Raw genomic sequence first — 17,486 nt, 5'->3', positions numbered from 1 at the left:
GGCAGGGAGCAACAAGGGAACTCAGTGGAACGTCAGACTTCAGGAGGACAGGTCAGAATTTACAGTTCTAAGGCTTGCACATGTTTTTCTTTTAGTTGGAAAACTATGCAAAAGCTTTTGATTCAAGGCCCTTTTAAAATGTTCCACTGACTGAAACTGACAAACAGCTCATATAAAAGAGAAACGTTTATTTCCAACATGATGGATACCACCTCTTGGGTAACCTAAAATCAGATCACTGGTATTGATTCATTGGAATCTCTTCATCCCTGATCCTAAAGGGGGGGGGGGGGGGGGGGGGGTCCCGTGACCTCTGACCTGCACTGTATGTCCTCCTGCAGCGCCACCATCATGGCCAGGTGCTGGTCCACGTCAGGCTGGCTGGCCGCGTCAGTCTCCCCCCTCAGGGGGTCGTGCATCAGCTTCAGCTCGCTCTCCCACGGCAGGATGTAGGTGTGGCCGTAGTAGAAGCCCAATGGGATCTTGGCCCTGGCATTGGTGCTGCCGTAGCGGCCAATCACAGTGATCTACGAGAGGAAACAATGGAGAAGTGTGTATTGTGAGAAAGCTGCTTCAGGTGATCACTGATCCAGGTTTTCCCTTTGTACTTTACACAATCCCTCTGGCACTACTTTATATCAAAGACATGTGGCTACAAAAAACTGAACAGAGTTTAAAAGAAGAAAAAGAAAAAAGGAAATACACAACAAAAGTAGGTGTTGCCATTTCCTGACTAGACATAGAGCTAACACCATTCCACCATCATCTTCAGTCCATCCTCACCTTCATGAAGCGGCAGACGGGCGGGGGCAGCAGGTCGTGCAGGATGAGGGAGTGTGTGCTGATGTCGGTGGCCACCACCAGCCGCCGGCCGTCCACCTCCTCGCCCAGCGTCCAGATGTCGATGGACAGTGAGGCTAGGTCCCCGCAGGTGGGGATCAGAGCGTCCGTCAGGAGCACTGGCCGCCCAAAGTCTAAAGTCACGAACCTCCGCGCACCTGGACAAAGCACGAGACTTACAACCACTTTTCATACGGCTCATCGCCAGTCATGGCACGCAAACTTCTCTGGGCTTCTCTGCTCCACCCCTAGTACCACTTATTTATATGCAGAGCAACGAGACATCCAGGTCCAGCAGCTACAAAACATGTAGGTTATTACAATTTTTTAAGAAATGTTTTTGTAGGCAGCTAGTTTTTGTAACATGCTCATAATCAAACAGTGCTGTGTTAAAGTATAGTAGAACAATACTATTTCAACATTAGCTGCAGTCTGTACTGTTATGGTGCCTGTGTGCGCATGCGTGTTCGTGGGTGCCTGTGTGCATGTGTGTGCATATGTGTGTGCGTATGTGTACATGTGCGTGCGTGTCTCACCTGAGTGCATGCGCTCTATGATGATAGACTGGTGAGGGGAAGGCTGCAGGAAGTGGGAGGCCTGAGAGATGGCTAATGCCAGTCCACTGCCCATGGGATTCTGCATACAAATAAAGATCAACATTGTGAACTCACACTCACATTCATTATGAATATAATCTCGTACAGACATTTAAGAAGAACCATCATTACACAGGATAGTTTACTCTTGTGAACAACCTGTGAACTATTAAAAACAAACGACCAATAAAGGAAAATTGACAATAATGTGCTAATAATTAACTGGCCAAGTAACAGCCATGTCTGCGACTGATCTCTCGCAATATGCAGCACAAACTGAAGTTAAATGTATTTTATGAGCCTCTGCATGAAGAGCACCCAATGTGGGACTGACCGGCTTGGCCTTGTGGGAGTTCTTGTTGTGTGCGGCGAGGTTGACGGTGGGTGGGTCGATGATGGAGCCGGGGAAGAGCTGCGCCAGCTCCACGCTGATGGCCGCCGACACGGCCTCGTTGGGTGGCGTCAGGGGCGGGGTCATGAAGAGGGGGGTGGTCTTTGGCGTGGGCGGGATGACGTCGGAGGGGTGGATGAAGAAGCCTGGGGCACTGGAGGCGGAGGCAGAGGGGTTGGAAGGCACGGAGTTGTGGATGGGGCCCACACCGGACGCGGCAGCGGCAGCCGCCGCTGAGGTGGTCTGGTGCAGCTTGGCCTCCAGCTTGGCTTTCTGTTGAGCATAGGAGAGATGCTGAAACAACCCAGCATTAAAACCCGATGGAAATTGAATATGCAGAAATAAACTCATTTATCAGAGCATTTATTGTTAACAATAACTGTAACTATGAAGTATTGAACCCATTAAAGGGATCTGTATAAAACCATTAGTGTGATGCCATGTTGATTTAAACTCATTATATTACAGAACATGATATCAGTTCTCCTGTATTGTGCTGTTCAATGAATGGAAACAACAGCACAGAACAAAATGTCCCTGGTGCTATTAGGATGTCAACCAATCAATCACAGTCAGTGAATCAGATATAATGACTGTGTGTGTGTGTGTGTGTGTGTGTGTGTTCAAGGCAATGACCTGTATGCTCTATGTGTGCTCATATTTGTGTTTGCATACTGATGTGTATTGATCTTTGCATGCATGCATTGTTATGTGGTGACCCTGACCTGTTGCTGCAGCTTGAGCAGCTGCTGTTGTTTCTCCTGCAGGACCTGCAGCTGCTGTTCGGCTGACACCATGGCGTGGGACAGCGACTGCAGCGCCACCTGGGCCGCCGAGCTCAGCGCCGTGGACGCCTCGCCGACCGACCCCGCCGACAGACCGCCCACCCCGGGGGTCACCCCGAACGTGCTCACTGTAGGGTGAAGCCAAAACATTACTCAAGGTTCAGGGTCAGCCTGAAATCAACTCTTTACCTCGTGTGCTCTTGGTATCAGCATCTGGGGAGGACTTGAGATTAAGGTTTGAGGTACCATTTGAGGTACCATGGCCTTGAGTGCTGTATTGCACTATATATTGCCATGTGGAACAGCAATGTTTGAGTAAAAGTGTGTGTATGAGGAAGTAGAAGTAGTAAAGAGAGATATGTACCGGTGAACATGCTGGCGTCGTCCCTCTCCACCCTAGTACCGTCACTAGTGGAGACGCAGGTGAAATGCAGAGGCTCTACCTCCAGCAGCCCCGTCAGGGCTGTGAAGCTGCCCTCAGCGGCGGCACAGCTGCTCACCTTACCATTCCCTACAGAGAGAGAGAGAGAGAGAGAGAGAGAGAGAAAATGTGGGGGGGATAGATACACAGATAGAGAGCAACCGACAAAGACAGAGCAAGAGAGATAAAACAAACAGGGAGGGGATGGTGAGAGAGAGAGAGAGAGAGAGAGAGAGAGAAAGAAAGAAAGAAAACAATAGTTCTTTAGTTACATGAGCTAAATCCAGACAAGCAGAATAGATCCTGATCTATTTTCTCTCTATGAGACACCTGATAATGCTATCCAGGTGTAGAACTAATCTAAAGATGTAATCCAGTTAATCATGGACATCTATTGTCCATGGGAGAGGCTATATGAACTAAGGCAGATTGTGTGTTTCATGTCTACCAGCCCAGGGACTGCAGATGGAAATGAGCCAATAGCTACATATGGTACAAAGTGTGTTATTTCTTCTGACACTAATGTGTTTGGGACAGGTTCCTCCAAACTGAAGCTGATCAACTAAATGACACTAAACAGAGGCAGATCCACTGCAGTGAGGTCAGGGGAGAGAATCTCACCTGAGAGAATGTCTGACAGGTCGATCTCATCAGACTGGACTCCAATGCTGCTGTTGAAGGCATTCTTACAGGAGGAGCCGCTCACCTCCAGGTCAAAGAGCACGGGGTCAAAGGGGGAGCTGTACAGCCCATACCTGCAAGAAATTAAAACAAACACAAACAAGACAGTTAGTGAGATTAAGATTTACACTGGTTAATCTTCTAACACTTAGTCAATTATTAAGCAATGACCTCAACAAATTGTGTCTCTCCCCAGCATTTCTTCCTCTTAATCAGAGGTGAGGCAGATAGTTTCATATTTTTTTTTTTGGTTGTTTGTTTAAAAAAAAATAATAATAATAATCAAAAAGGTGTTTGTCCAGCAGTGGGACTGGTGGTCAGACAACTGCTGTCAGACAATCTGCACCTAGACTCACCTGGTCTGCAGCAGGGCCTCCAGGGGAGTGAGCCGGTCCTGAAGCTGCCGGGAGACGGCCGTGAGCAGGGAGGCACACGCCGTGCTGCAGCCCGCCAGGTCCTCATCCTTTACATAGTTCAGCAGCACAAAGTACCAGAACACTGCACCTGAGAGAGCCAGACCAGAGTACAGATGGGGGAGGAGGGAACAAAGAAGAGGAGTCAGTACCAGTATCATCATGTAAAACTTAACTTTAATTACTTCTCATTTTAAATTCGGTTTGTATTTCTCCTGATAACGGGATCAAAAGGAAGACCCAACTGACTGCAGATGACATACCACCAGTAGCTGCTGCAGGTAAGTAAGGCATATTCTCCAGTAGAGCCTTCAGCAGAGCCATACCAAATCCCTGCTGTCCAGGGTCTCCTTTACCGTTACTGCAACACAAACAACAACTAAACAATTACTCATCACATCTCGAAAATAAACAACAAAATAAGTTAACGCCTTGAATAGGTATGCGTATTGGAGCTTCTTACCTAATACAAAGTGCAAGAAAGCGTGCGCATTTGTGGGCTATGCTTCGGCCCGTCTGGAAGAAGCAGACTCTGACTATGTCTATGAGCCGCTTCCTGGTCTTAGTGAGGAGGCCCTCCTTTCCCTCTCTGGGACTGGAAACAAACAGAGGTGGAGGTTTAGGATCAGAAGAAACATATGCCAGTTCCCTGGATTTTGATACCAAAATCACTGTCACTATTATCTTGCGTTGTAATAGATGTATATAATGCAATAAGAAAGCACGTATGCTGGCTTGACACCCGCACCCACACATTACACATTGAATTTCTGTTTCATCATCAACTCCGATGATTGGATGATCAGAGAGCAAAAAAACACAGGCAAGCACATACGGACACACTAATACACACACACACACACACACACATCCCTACCTGCAAGGTCCGTTTGAGTAAACCCCAGCCAGCCAGCAGAGGATGTCCAGGATGAGACTCTGGGCATGCTCAGTGCTGGCCGTCTCATCCGAGCGCTTACACAAGCCGTTCAGCAGCTTCTCATGGAATTCTGGGAACTGCAGCATTGCACAGCGCTGGATTCTGTAGGATTCAAACAACATACAACAGTTTTAAAACCTCGCCATGAAGCACTGTAAAAACAAACTGCTCAGTCTGTACACCTGTCTGTCAAGAACTGGAACCACAAACTGCTCTGCTCAGTCCAGGGTAGAAAAAGGGCAACACTGGCTAATTTAACACCCTGAAAATACCCTTTGTTTGAAGTGTCAACATGAAGGGAGTGATGTATGCACTTGAGTGGCAGAGGGTTGAGTGGGTACCTTTCTTTGGGAATGGAGGTCTTTTTGAACCTTCTGATTGTGATTGACACTTCCTGCAGCAGGTCACAGCCACGCAGGTTATCTGGTTTCTTTGATGCTGGTGGAGGGTCCACTTTAGATGTGGAGGCTTTTTCCTAATAAAGGAGAAATAGGGAAAAAGAGGGGAAGAGGAAGAGGAACAGAGAATGAGATCAGTAGGGAGGACAACACAGTAAGGGAGTGCTCGCGGCTATGTTGTTTTGTAAGGATAACAATGCAGTTCCTCTCTCCAACCACTTGGTGGTGCTAGCAAGGCAACAGCCTTCACTAGGAATAAAACTCAATCAGCACAGACTCATTACTTCCATCTGGCGAATACAGAGGACTAGAAAAATCCTCTCTAGCCAAACCCACATAACCACGGGCCTACTGCACAGAGCAGCATCTTAAGAAGGGGTAGCGGCTGCCGAGGTGTCCTGGTATGAGAAAATAATGGACCGTGGTGAGGTAGTGAACTCCATTGACATCTTGGGCCGTACCTTGGAGGCCTGGGCCCGCTGCAGCAGAGAGGAGAGGGACTGGGCTTTGCTGCTCTGGGGCTTGGAAGGCATCCTGACCACTGGCCGCGGGTTCTCCTCCATGCCCTTGTCGCTCACGGCCTTAATGTGAACCAAGAACGAGCGGTACTTTCCCCCCGCCATACCTGCAAGGAGACAGAAGGGAAACAGTGAAGAGGTTTTATTCAATTCAACTCTGTATGTATTGCCATCACTAATTAGGATTGCCTATGATGCCTTGCATAACCCAAAGCCCAAAGTGTTCAGAGCACATCTCTGTAGGCAAGTGGGTGGTACTACAGAAGAATGTATGTTTCTTTCACACCCACTCAGAGTCTCACCTTTGACCAGCTTGGGACTTGTTAAGCTCAACATCCCAGCATGGCCGGAGAGGTCGAGGCCACTGGCCAACCACACAGGGCCACAGAGGATGTCCTCCTTGTGGTCCTCAAGAAAAGGACAAAGCCTAGAACCTAGCAGGAGAAATATCAAAAAGAGTAGCCATTAAGACAAGAAATATATAAAAGAGCAACTTCACATGATGTCAGGACATAAGGACTGCAATGACACGACTCATGTAAATGTTAATTTAAATAAATAAATAAATAAACCGCAATACCTCAAAGTGTCTACTTAAAAGTCCATGGGGACAATTACTTGCCCTTCTGAAGGGTGTTGTTCCTGCAATTATCTGACAAGTGTATTTCAATGGTAGAGGGTAGGCTCCTGCAGTAGCACAGCCCACAATGCTAATACAATGCTACACCTTCATATGTGCTAAACGTAAGAATTTCATTTTTTTAAACATTCAACAGAATGTGAACAAATTACTAACATATATACTTACATTACATAATGTCAAAAAACACCTATGCTATGTGTTGCCCAGACATCCACTCAAATTAACATGCCAACTAGCTAGCCCTGGCCCGGCCTCTCTCATAATACCACTTTGAACCGCAGAGCCTCAATCCATTTTCAGAGATCTGGCCCAAGTAAGCACGGCTATCCTGAAGTTAGCATCAACAAGTAGCTTAGTAGCAAGCCCATCGGTTTGTCAATATTAACACCAGCATTGATGTGTTTCATCACAGTACAGTTGTGTAATTGAATTGACAGCTCAAAAAACACATTTAACTGTGCACTTCCTCTTTAATGGTTAGACTATCAGCAAGCTCAAAAGCACGATCGTTAAATGAAGACCACTTTACAGGGACAACCTTGAAAGCAAACTTGGCAACCTTCAAAGGGCTCGTATCCCCAATGCACACCCAACCCAGTTTGACAGTGAAGCTACCTGGTGACTCCTCGATGTCCATGCCCTGGATGTCTTCCACAAAGTCGTGCAGGAGAGGCGGCCCATTCCTCTCACCGTTTGTGTGCAGGGCCTGGGACAAGGGGAACATGATCTGCCTGTCCACCGCTGTCTCTGGAGATGGGGATGAAGCAGAGGCGTTTATCAAAAAGGGAAAACCAGTGAGCTGTCATGTCGTCTCAATCATCATGGCGCTGTCATAGCCACTGGTGCATGCAGTATAATCAAGAAAGCTATTAGCGCCTGCATTCTGTGTGCATGTCTGTGTTTGAGAGTGAGAGAGAGAGCACGAGCGCGCAATAGTATTCTCACCGTTGACCTTGCCTAATCCTGGGGCCTTGTTCTTCAGTAGGGTGACCTGGATCTGAGGAATGTTGGTAATGTTGGCGTTCATCACAAACTTGAAGTCCACGTGGCCCACCATGCACGCTTTGGGCAGCACCAGCTCAAACACGTGTTCATCCCAGCTAGAGCTACACAGAGACGGGAGCACAACAGATTGAAATAAAAACAAAGTATTAGATTACAATGAACCTCTAGCCTCTAACCAAATCCCTCACCTGCTTGTAAGTGTTTTCCCCAAAACAGGACTACTACTATTTTAGCTTATGTGTTTAACAAGCATGATCTGTGTGAAAGGTGAGCAAATGGTGTGTGTACCTGTGTGTGGGCGCGTGTGTTCTTGTGTGAGATGGGGAGAGCCTATTTGCAGCTGGCCAAAAGAGACCTGCTATGATGCTTCAGGTTGCAATGCTAATCAATTTCATTCACATAGTAAACCATGCATACTGTGCTACATAGCTTTACTGTAACCGTCATCAGTCTATGCACGAGTGGATAAGAGACTCTCAAACTGCACTCTCACGCGCAGACACACATTCACACACATGCACAGACATGTCGCTCTGCACACACCAACATGTACATGCTGACACATTCACACACACACACACACACACACACACACACACACACACACACACACACACACACACACACACACACACACACACACACACACACACACACACACACACACACACCTGTCGTTCTGCAGCTTCCATGTGCGTGTGTGCTGTGCAGCATCTCCGTGGTGCTGCTGGTGCAGGTGCTGTGGGTGTCGGCGCTGCTGCTGCTCCTGCTGCACCTCCACCCAGCAAGGCGGCACCGTGGCCGAGAAGCGTGGCGTCAGAGTCTCAAACCGTGTCAGCTCCACCAGAGACGACAGGGTCTCCACGCCCAGAACTTGGTCCACCAGAAGGTCAATTCCTGCTGCAGGCACACACGTGAGGGGCAGACAAACTGTTAGCATGTGAAGTACAAGTGTGTCACCCAATTACCCCACCTACAGACAGAAACAATATTCTGACTATCCCTGTCCATTAATCCCACATTCACCAAGGCAGCGCTCATATTAAAAGATACAAGAGTGTGACTGGTTCTCGACCTGTAAGGTCAGGCGCTCAATCACATTTAAGCCATGCGAAAGCAAAAAAGGGGGAGGCCCATGGTGTAACCGTTTTAAAGTCTTTGCATTGTGAGCTGTTCGAAGGAATGCAACATTGCTTCTGAGAAGTGAGCAACAATGGCCACATTCATGACTATAGGTGGTTATGCATGATGCCTGAAAAATGGATTTCACACTTTAACGCAACAGTTAGCAACAGTGACGCATTCAGAACCTAGTGCACCGTTTGTAATGGTTGCCAGGATGGCGAGAGTGATGAGTCATGTTAAGAGTGAAGATGGAGGCCAACCTGTGATCCCTGGGCTCGAGGGGTTTGAGGACGGCTTCGTCCCTTCAAACAGCTGATCCACCCCTTTAGAAAGGGGGCCATCGACAAAAATGTCGGCGTCATCTATATCGTCAAACACACCTCCAATTTGAAGGAAATGAAGTTCTCCACCTTGAGGGGAAAGAATGTATACTCATGTTATATTAGATGTACCTTTAATATTAACAGTATAGAATTGTTATAGAACTGTTATAAAAATGTTACAAGTACAAAGCAGTCTGCTGTATTTATGATCTCATTTTACAATCTTAACACTTACTTTATACACATTCATCACCAATTGCTTATGCACACAACCCCCCCCCCCCCCCCCAGCAGTCCCATCCAGACTTCTGATTTGATAAGAGGCCTAATAATTACTCCTCTGTAATTTCAAGTCCAAAAGGAGTAGCTCCGAGATGAGAGCTCATGGAAAACCCCGGAACATTAGGCATTTAATTTCACATGTTCTACAGCAAAGGGTTTGAAACCTTGAACATCACCTGTTGCTCATAAACTGATACACCTTCACATTACCTACAACACATACATCTTCATTTGTCCTGAAGGCACCACACACACACACAAATGATATAACAAATGTGGCTTATGAAGGAGGACAGCAGAACATCAACATGTTCATACTATGCGTGTGTGTGTGTGTGTGTGTGTGTGTGTGTGTGTGTGTGTGTGATCGCGCCACAGTCCTGATTTGTGTTCAGCTAAGGAATTTTTGGGCTATGTGATACATTTACAAGCGGCAGCTGAGAAACAGGGGGCACCCCCTCCCTCCCTGAGCTGAGCTGAGCCACGGCTTATTGAAGACGACTAATGCAGCACAGGGGGAGACACTGCTGGGAACTCAGCAGGGTTTACACTTACTGAGCACAGCACTGCACTGCAGGCTATGGACGATCACTGCAGTGTGCTTAACTACAACTTGACACTTTCAATTACAAAGCATCCTCTTCAAAGAGTTAACTGAGGTGAATGAAAAGGTCGTAGACAGAAGAGAACGCATACTGCCACAAATAACACGTCGGCAGAGATATTCACCAGGACCACAGTCAAGGGAAGACGACTAACAAACAAAAGAAAGTTTCCAAGATTTTCCCCAAGACTCTCCTCAGATCAGACAATCAGATACTCTTCCACAGCAAAGATAAGTAGTTTTAATGCATTATGCTCGCTATTGGAGCTGAACTATCTCCAGTGCACCATTAGCTTAAATAATCTCATCTTTCCAGTGGAGCTCTAGCAGCCAGTGAAGAGGCCCTCACCTTTCGTGCAGGCGCAAAGGCGGTCAGTCCCCGAGCAGTAGGTGACCGAGACAAAAGGGTCCACCTCATCGCCACCCTCTTTGACGGCCGGCTCCACCTTGGCCAGCACTTCCAGCGTGGCCAGGTCCAGCACCATGATGTAGCCGGCCTGCGTGGTCACCACCAGCTTCTCCTTGGCCGCAGATGCAGCGGACGAGGTGGTGTTGGTACCGTGAGCGCCGCCAGTGGCCGTGCTGCCGTTTGGACCGGCGCCGGGGCCGTTCTTGACGCCGGTCGTCGTGTCGTCCGAGGTGTCCTCGCAGTCTTCCTCCCGTCCGTCCAGCACGTCCGCGGGCAGCAGGATGAGTGAGGTGACGGCGTCGCGAGGGTCGCGGATGTGCTGTACCTTCACCGGCTCCTCCTCCAGCGTCACGATGCGCGTGGAGTAGTTTAGCTTGTACAGCACCAGGTACCCGCCGCCGCCGCTACCCGGGCTGCCACCAAACGCCCGGGACGAGGGCAGCTGCTGTTGCTGCTGCTGGTCGGGGGGCAGGATGAGGGGCGTCTGCTGGGGCGAGGAGGCCCCGTGGGTGCCCTCGTGCCCGTTGGCCAGCATGGGCAGAGCCTGGAGCTCGTCCTTGCGGCCGCGGCTGCAGAGGGCCGAGCGCTGGCGGTTGAGGTTGTTGAGCGCCTCGACCTGGTTGATGGCGCTGAGCGACTCCACCGAGCAGGGCTGGAGGCCCACCAGGAGGTGCAGGCCGTCGCTGCAGGGCGTGATGGAGTCCACGTACAGGTTCTCGTCCTCCAGCTCCTTGGGCAGCCGCAAGCACTGCACCAGGGCGCCGGGCCTCGGCGCCTGCGAGCCCCACTTGTCGGGGACGTCCACGGGGCCGAGGTTGGCGGTGGCGTCGGCGAACTGCTGGATGTAGGTGATGGGCGGGTCCTGGAGCAGCAGCTGCTCGTGCGAGTCGAACTCCATCTCGATGATCTGTGGCACGGTGAAGCCTTCCTCGTGGAGGCTCTTGCCCATCAGGTTGTTCATCTGCGCAAACACCTTGCCCGTGGCCTTCTCGTCCGCCTCCTTGATGCTGTACAGTAGCAGCACGGGGATAGTCCTGCGGATGGGGTAGATGGGGAGGCTGGGGGAGCCCAGCTCAGGGGTGGGGTGGCAGGTCTCAATCTCCATGGGACCCTGGTCAGGGGCGACGACCACGAGGGGGGTGGCCTCAGGGACCTGAGTCCTTAAGGGTCCGTCGGCTGTAGGGGGCGGGGGCCGCCGCGCCGGGGTCAAGGAAGGGCCCCCGGCGAGAGGGGAGCTGGCGGCCGAGCGGTAGCTGAGCAGGCCTCCCGTCAGCAGGCAGGGGAAGGGAATGTTGTGCTGCTCGGCTGGCTTCTCCTTGGCCTTGTCGGCCTTGGCCTGTGCCAGCGCGGGGTTGGCCCCTAGCTCCTCCAGGTCCTTGACGGTGTCCTCCAGCACACTGGCCACCACCTCCCACTGCAGCTTCTCGGGCTGCTGCAGCACGCTGAGCGCCGTCACGCCCAGACTGACATCCAGGCTCTCCTTCTGAGACGGGTGACCTGAGGAAGAGGGGGGGGGGGGGGGGACCCACGTCAGTCAATGACAATGGCTTCAAGACCCTGACATCACTTAATTACAATTACAGATGCACAGACTTTTCATCATGTAAAGATGAATGCCATCACTAAGGCAATTAAGAGTTGCAAACAGTTTTTCTACCAATGATGAGAGCTAGATGTTAAAACTATGTGATGGGTTTTCATGAAGATTCAAGATTAACATCAGTATGCATATTAGTAACTTTTTATTCTTCATACAGAGGCCATTTAAGCGGATTATGGTAACACCTCACAGAATCTTACCACGCGAGTATTAGAGTGCTGTGCATCCAGTACAAGGAGATGATTTCTAATGGGCCAGTCAGTAGTAATGGTGTTTACACACATTCCCCCATGTCACCTAACTTATACAAATCTGCATAACATAAATCCCCCACAGACACACACACAGGGAAAATCCTGTTAACTGAGCGACATGCTGACAGACCTGCTGGCATGGCAATATATTAAACTAGAGCCACCGCTGGCAGATTCAGCAGGTCGGTGTCAAGGACAAAAAAAATCAATAAAAAACGACTCAAGCTGAGATGTGACAGAAGGGTGCAGATGGAGTGAGGAGAGGAGGTGGGATCAGCAGGCCTGCTGAGGAGCTCTGTACCTGTGACTGACTCCGATCTGGAATGCTCTTCGCTGTCTGAGTCCTCCAACTGATCATCACTGCAAACACGCACAGGCACAGGCACAGACACACACACACACACACACACACACACACACACACACACACACACACACACACACACACACACACACACACACACACACACACACACACACACACACACACACACACACACACACACACACACACGGAAGATAAAAGGTTAAATACTCAATGTCTGTCAGGGGTTGTTGTTTTTCAGAAGACGTATTTCATCTTGACAGATGGGATGGTGGGTTGATGATCTATTCTGATCTTTCCAAAACTCTTGCCTCATTATGGTTACAAAACAAGCCCTGCCGGCTGCCAAGCCTCCTGATTTTATGCCAAATCTCTGGAAATGGGCATATAAACATCTTCAGTTCAAAGACTGATTTCATTCAATTACCTTGAAGCTTTGTGTACCACCTCTAAAATACAAAACTTCAATTGAATACACCATAATAGTCACACTGGCTATTTTATGGCAACTTAAATGCCTTTATTACAACCTATGGGAACTACAGTATTCAGTCATTTTATTAACGGCTAGTGGAATCTTCATTATGTACATAATACCACAATATACAAAACCTTTTAATCAAGTTTTGAAAGCAAATCCTTCTCAGCCCTACTTTTCCTAATTTTCCCCAGGCCATTAGCTGCATTCTTGTGTTTGATTGACATCACAAAGGCCCAATGCCTGACTGATCTTCTCCTGTGACCTTCATCTGATAGGCTCAGGGTTCAGATATATGTTAGTTATCCCCCCTCTAGCTTCTGAGCTCCACACTGAGACGGTCTGTAATATGTGCTTTGGAGCAGGCTCATCTCCCCATGTCTCTGCTGTACCTGTCCCCCTCTAGTTTTGGCAGGTCCGAGCAGCTGGACGAGTCCTCCAGCCAGGCCAGGGTGGGCCTCCTGGACTCCGGGCCCAGGGTCTGCTCGCTGCTCGACAGGAAGAGCTGGCGCAGGATCACTGGGTCGTATGGGTTGATCTCAAACTTCAAGTGCACCTGAAGCCAGGACAGCAGACAAACAAAGGACATCATACACAATGTCAGGGACAGGGACACATGCAGGACGTACAGTCTCACTGTAAAATGTCTGAAAGAGACAGAATAGGTAGATACCAAATACCAACTTGAATTTATATTGAAAAACCATGAAACTCAGGGCAAACCTTCATCAGCTTGGACACGTCCCATATGCAGATCTTGCCCCTCTTGGTGGCGGCAGCCAGGAAGTGCGGGCAGCTGCCGAAGCCGTAGCAGGCAATCTTGTCGGAGCCGTCCGGACTGGGGAACTGTGCCGGGCTGGTCGCCAGGGTTACTGACAGCGGAACATTCTGCGTGTGCTCGCCCTTCACAAATGGACAATTGGGGGAATGTCGCTCGTGCTCCGACCTGTAGGGCAGAGAGCTCAAAATCTCAAGAGTGCTCACACTTCCTCCAACATACTGTAGGCATTCCTTCAGGATTCAGGATTTGACTCATGATGCGATACACAAGATGCATGATATTATTATGGCTTATTTTTTTGATCAAATACCAAGGATGGATGTATGGAATATGTGTACATGGCTTACTCACCATGGCTCGTCTGTGGGCTCCCAACACACCAGGCAAACACTACAGGTGAAACACATGGCCCGGTCATCGCCCGTGGAGGCAGGCTGCAGAGATGGAGAGAGACAGACAGAGACAGACAGACAGGTAGAGAGTGAGTGAGCGTCTGGGCCTGGTAGATCTGAATCAATAATAAATCAGGGATGATTAAAGAAGCCTGAGCACCTCATCTGAACTGTCTCAAGGGGAATGAAGACTTTTGTGCGTTTCAATGATCTACCATTGTCAGCCTGAGTTGTCACCCAATTCTACATCAATAAAATGATTAACATATCTATTTACTATGGCTAATATATATCTTAAACAAATGTGAAAGTGCTTATAATATATGGCAGCTCCTAATTATAAAAAAGGGTGAGTTTCCATGGTTTTAATAAATTCCCTTTTATCTGGGGGGGGGGGGGGTAATCTCAACTCCCACTTGTTCTGTTGGCATAGCAACCGGGTACAAGGCAAAGAGATGCACTACCATTTCCATGGAAACAAACACTTATCAGTTTCCTTGGTTTTAATGGTAAGGCCAAGGGGAATGACCTCTAGTGCCTGAATGAATCTGGGGGATTCCACCAACAAAACAAAACCAAAAGTGGGATTTGACACTGTGCCTAAATATTACACAAAGGCACAATGACTTTATGCAAGAGAAACAGAAAGAGAAAAACGGAAAGAACCTCAAACAGAAAGTACAAGTCAGAAAACATGAAACAAAGAGAAGGATGCCAGAAGAAAGAAAGAAAAACAAACAAAAGACTGCAAGGGAGCAGACTGAAAGAGAACTGCCCACCTGGTGGTAGAAGCCTGCCTGGGCCATGGGGTCTGGCTGTGCCCAGCGATAGCCAGCATGTGGCCAGGACGTGAACGTTTCTCTCCTGTTTGCCTCACTGTACATCAAGGATCTGGAGAAGGACAGCCACATAAGCAACAAAGCACACACACACGGCCCAGTTAGTTAAACTTTACTCAGACACATAAGAACAACACAACTGAAATTGAACACCACATAGACTTGGATCAAAAAGGTGGAAATGGGTTACAAGTTTACTACTGTGGTGGGACAACAATATATGTTCACCTTTTTTTTAATCTAAAAGCTTAAGGCAAAGCATAGGCTAGGTTAAAGACTCCCTATAGTTACCGATAGCATTTGAGATGGCAAGCAGCCAACTTCAACAGGAGCAACTATTTGTTTCTAAACATGGGTGGTGCTGGCGTTCTCTCACCTATCTACAGAGCGTCCGGGCCCCACCCCCAACTCGGGCCGGGCACTCGGTAAGAGGTAGGACAGCCTGTCCATGATGGACGAGGCCACAGACAAGGCAGCAACGTTCTGGTTTATCTTCTTCAGCTCGTTCACGATGGCACTGGCCACCACCTTGATCACGTGGTGCGGGAGATGGAAAGTCACTGTCGCCCACTGGAGGAATGAAGGAAAGAGAGAGAGAGAGAAAGAGAGATGAAAAATGAAAAATGGTGTGACAGACAGACAGGTCATTCCCACCAACATTGAAACCAGTTTTTTTTTTATGTTAATATGCCGTATTGGCGTCATGTGGCAACGGGGGCAAAAGTTGTTAGTACAGCAAAGTACAGTCATTCCACCCCCCGGCGATCTAGTAACATTGACAGCAATCAATCAAATGGGAACAACAACATTCCCATCTTCATTGGGGAGTTATTGCCCCATTATTTCTCTCAGGAATGTTTAATGTCTATCTGGAGCTGTTTAAACACATCCATAAGCGGTAGTGATCACTGAGCCCAAGATTCCTGTCCATTATTGGTAAGATGATTTAAAAAAAATAAAAGAAACTACGCGGTGTGTTTGTCGCTTTGTTGCTATGCTTACCCAGTTTCTATGCTAGCAAACTACCTAGCTAAGCAAACTTTAAACCTAAATGGTTTCAATGACAGAGTTCCATTTGTATGAAATTACAGTTAGTAAATCTAGCTGACACTGGTCTCCTCAATTTAACTTATAAAAGTATAACAGGAAAAGGTAGAAACACTCATAGTAACACAACCTTGCAACTGCCAACTGATAGGATGGCTCCCTTAGCTAGATAAGCGAGTTACATTCAGTATTCAGTATTCTGTAACATGCTGTTTCATATGAATAAATGACACAAAACTTTGGTATGATTAACTGCTATGTGAGATTGGAAATTCGTTATCCATTCAGATTGTTGTCTTCTGGAATTGTTGAAGATTTTGTACGCGAAAGGGGCTAGAGAGGGAGAAACAGGATATAGTCAGAGTCACTAAGTAAATGCCAGGTATCACTGCAGTAAATAGTGGGCCAATGAAGTAGTGGCCATACAGAATCTAATGAGGAGAGAATCAAATGTCCCTCCTGTCCGCTGCAGAGAAAACCTGGCTGAGGACGGAGAACCTTCCAGAAGAATACAGAACTCGCTAAGAGGGGTCAGGAACAGAGGCGAGAGGGAGATCCATCAGAAGTACACAGCTTAATTGCTAAAGTGGTGTGATACAGGAGTGGGCCACAAAGACATCATGGCTGGGAGTAGAAACTGTGATGTGTGCTTGGCAGCCACCCTGTACCCTCCCCACCAACTTCCACCCTTTATTGTGGCTTGCAGAAGAAACATAACACTTTAAGGTAAAAATGCTTATGTTTCACTGCAGTGCAGCAATTCAGAAAGAATGCAGGCTTGTGTCTACTGTATAGTGCAGATGTATTAGTGACTAGTCATTTACTAATGACCTACAGCCTGCGTGAACAGTGTGTGTTGTGAAAGCATTTGTGTTTGGTTTTAAATCATCATTACACCCCACAGGTGATTTCCCAGTCAGTGAAGCCTGTGTAAGTCCTGAGACGTCCACAAAGAAAACACCCACCTGCTCTTAGGTAAGGGGTGGTGGGGAAACTGGTCAGGTGTGTCCAATGCTGCTGACTCACCCAGAGTGCACACACACACAAACTAGAGGGGATACTGTAGGTAGTAGGGGTGGGAATCTCTTGGCACCTCACGATTCGATTCCGATTCAGAGGTCAACGATTCGATTCTAAACCGATTCTCGATTCTAAACCGATTCTCGATTATCAATTCTAAACCGATAAAACGATTATCGATGCATCTCAATTTTTAAAACATTTGAGTTTGCTACTCAGAGTCTGCAATAATCGATGCCGCTTGCATTTCAACGCAAAATGAATGTGTATTAAAAAAATAAATAAATAAATAAATAAATTATAATTTCTTTTTTTTTATTATTATTAAAAAATCGATTATGAACTTTTCTGAATCGAGACAGAATCGTTCTAGAGAGAA

The 17,486-nt window shown here is 48.0% G+C and overlaps 1 protein-coding gene across 1 annotated transcript in view; it reads right to left on the bottom strand.

Moving 5' to 3' along the window:
- Positions 1–302: 302 nt before the first annotated feature.
- LOC122130270 (baculoviral IAP repeat-containing protein 6-like) overlaps positions 303–17,486 on the bottom strand; it is a gene marked incomplete at its 3' end in the record, with an annotated part of 34,074 nt that continues 16,890 nt past the window's right edge. The window contains exons 4-28 of the mRNA XM_042704944.1: positions 15,417–15,610; positions 14,981–15,092; positions 14,161–14,243; positions 13,752–13,974; positions 13,421–13,584; positions 12,527–12,585; positions 10,312–11,868; positions 9,014–9,163; positions 8,300–8,528; positions 7,569–7,729; positions 7,239–7,370; positions 6,283–6,414; positions 5,924–6,087; positions 5,406–5,539; positions 5,005–5,166; positions 4,591–4,722; positions 4,391–4,488; positions 4,071–4,218; positions 3,655–3,788; positions 2,977–3,123; positions 2,553–2,740; positions 1,771–2,100; positions 1,377–1,476; positions 784–998; positions 303–527 (exon numbers count right to left, since the gene is read on the bottom strand). Coding sequence (XP_042560878.1) covers positions 303–527; positions 784–998; positions 1,377–1,476; positions 1,771–2,100; positions 2,553–2,740; positions 2,977–3,123; positions 3,655–3,788; positions 4,071–4,218; positions 4,391–4,488; positions 4,591–4,722; positions 5,005–5,166; positions 5,406–5,539; positions 5,924–6,087; positions 6,283–6,414; positions 7,239–7,370; positions 7,569–7,729; positions 8,300–8,528; positions 9,014–9,163; positions 10,312–11,868; positions 12,527–12,585; positions 13,421–13,584; positions 13,752–13,974; positions 14,161–14,243; positions 14,981–15,092; positions 15,417–15,610 — 5,373 coding nt within the window. The remainder of the gene's footprint in view (positions 528–783; positions 999–1,376; positions 1,477–1,770; positions 2,101–2,552; positions 2,741–2,976; positions 3,124–3,654; positions 3,789–4,070; positions 4,219–4,390; positions 4,489–4,590; positions 4,723–5,004; positions 5,167–5,405; positions 5,540–5,923; positions 6,088–6,282; positions 6,415–7,238; positions 7,371–7,568; positions 7,730–8,299; positions 8,529–9,013; positions 9,164–10,311; positions 11,869–12,526; positions 12,586–13,420; positions 13,585–13,751; positions 13,975–14,160; positions 14,244–14,980; positions 15,093–15,416; positions 15,611–17,486) is intronic.

The sequence above is a fragment of the Clupea harengus genome, unplaced genomic scaffold, assembly GCF_900700415.2.
Source record: "Clupea harengus unplaced genomic scaffold, Ch_v2.0.2, whole genome shotgun sequence".
In the NCBI taxonomy this organism is placed as follows: Eukaryota; Metazoa; Chordata; class Actinopteri; order Clupeiformes; family Clupeidae; genus Clupea; species Clupea harengus.
Note: the sequence above shows the minus strand (reverse complement) of the source record. Positions and strands in the feature narration are given on the sequence as shown.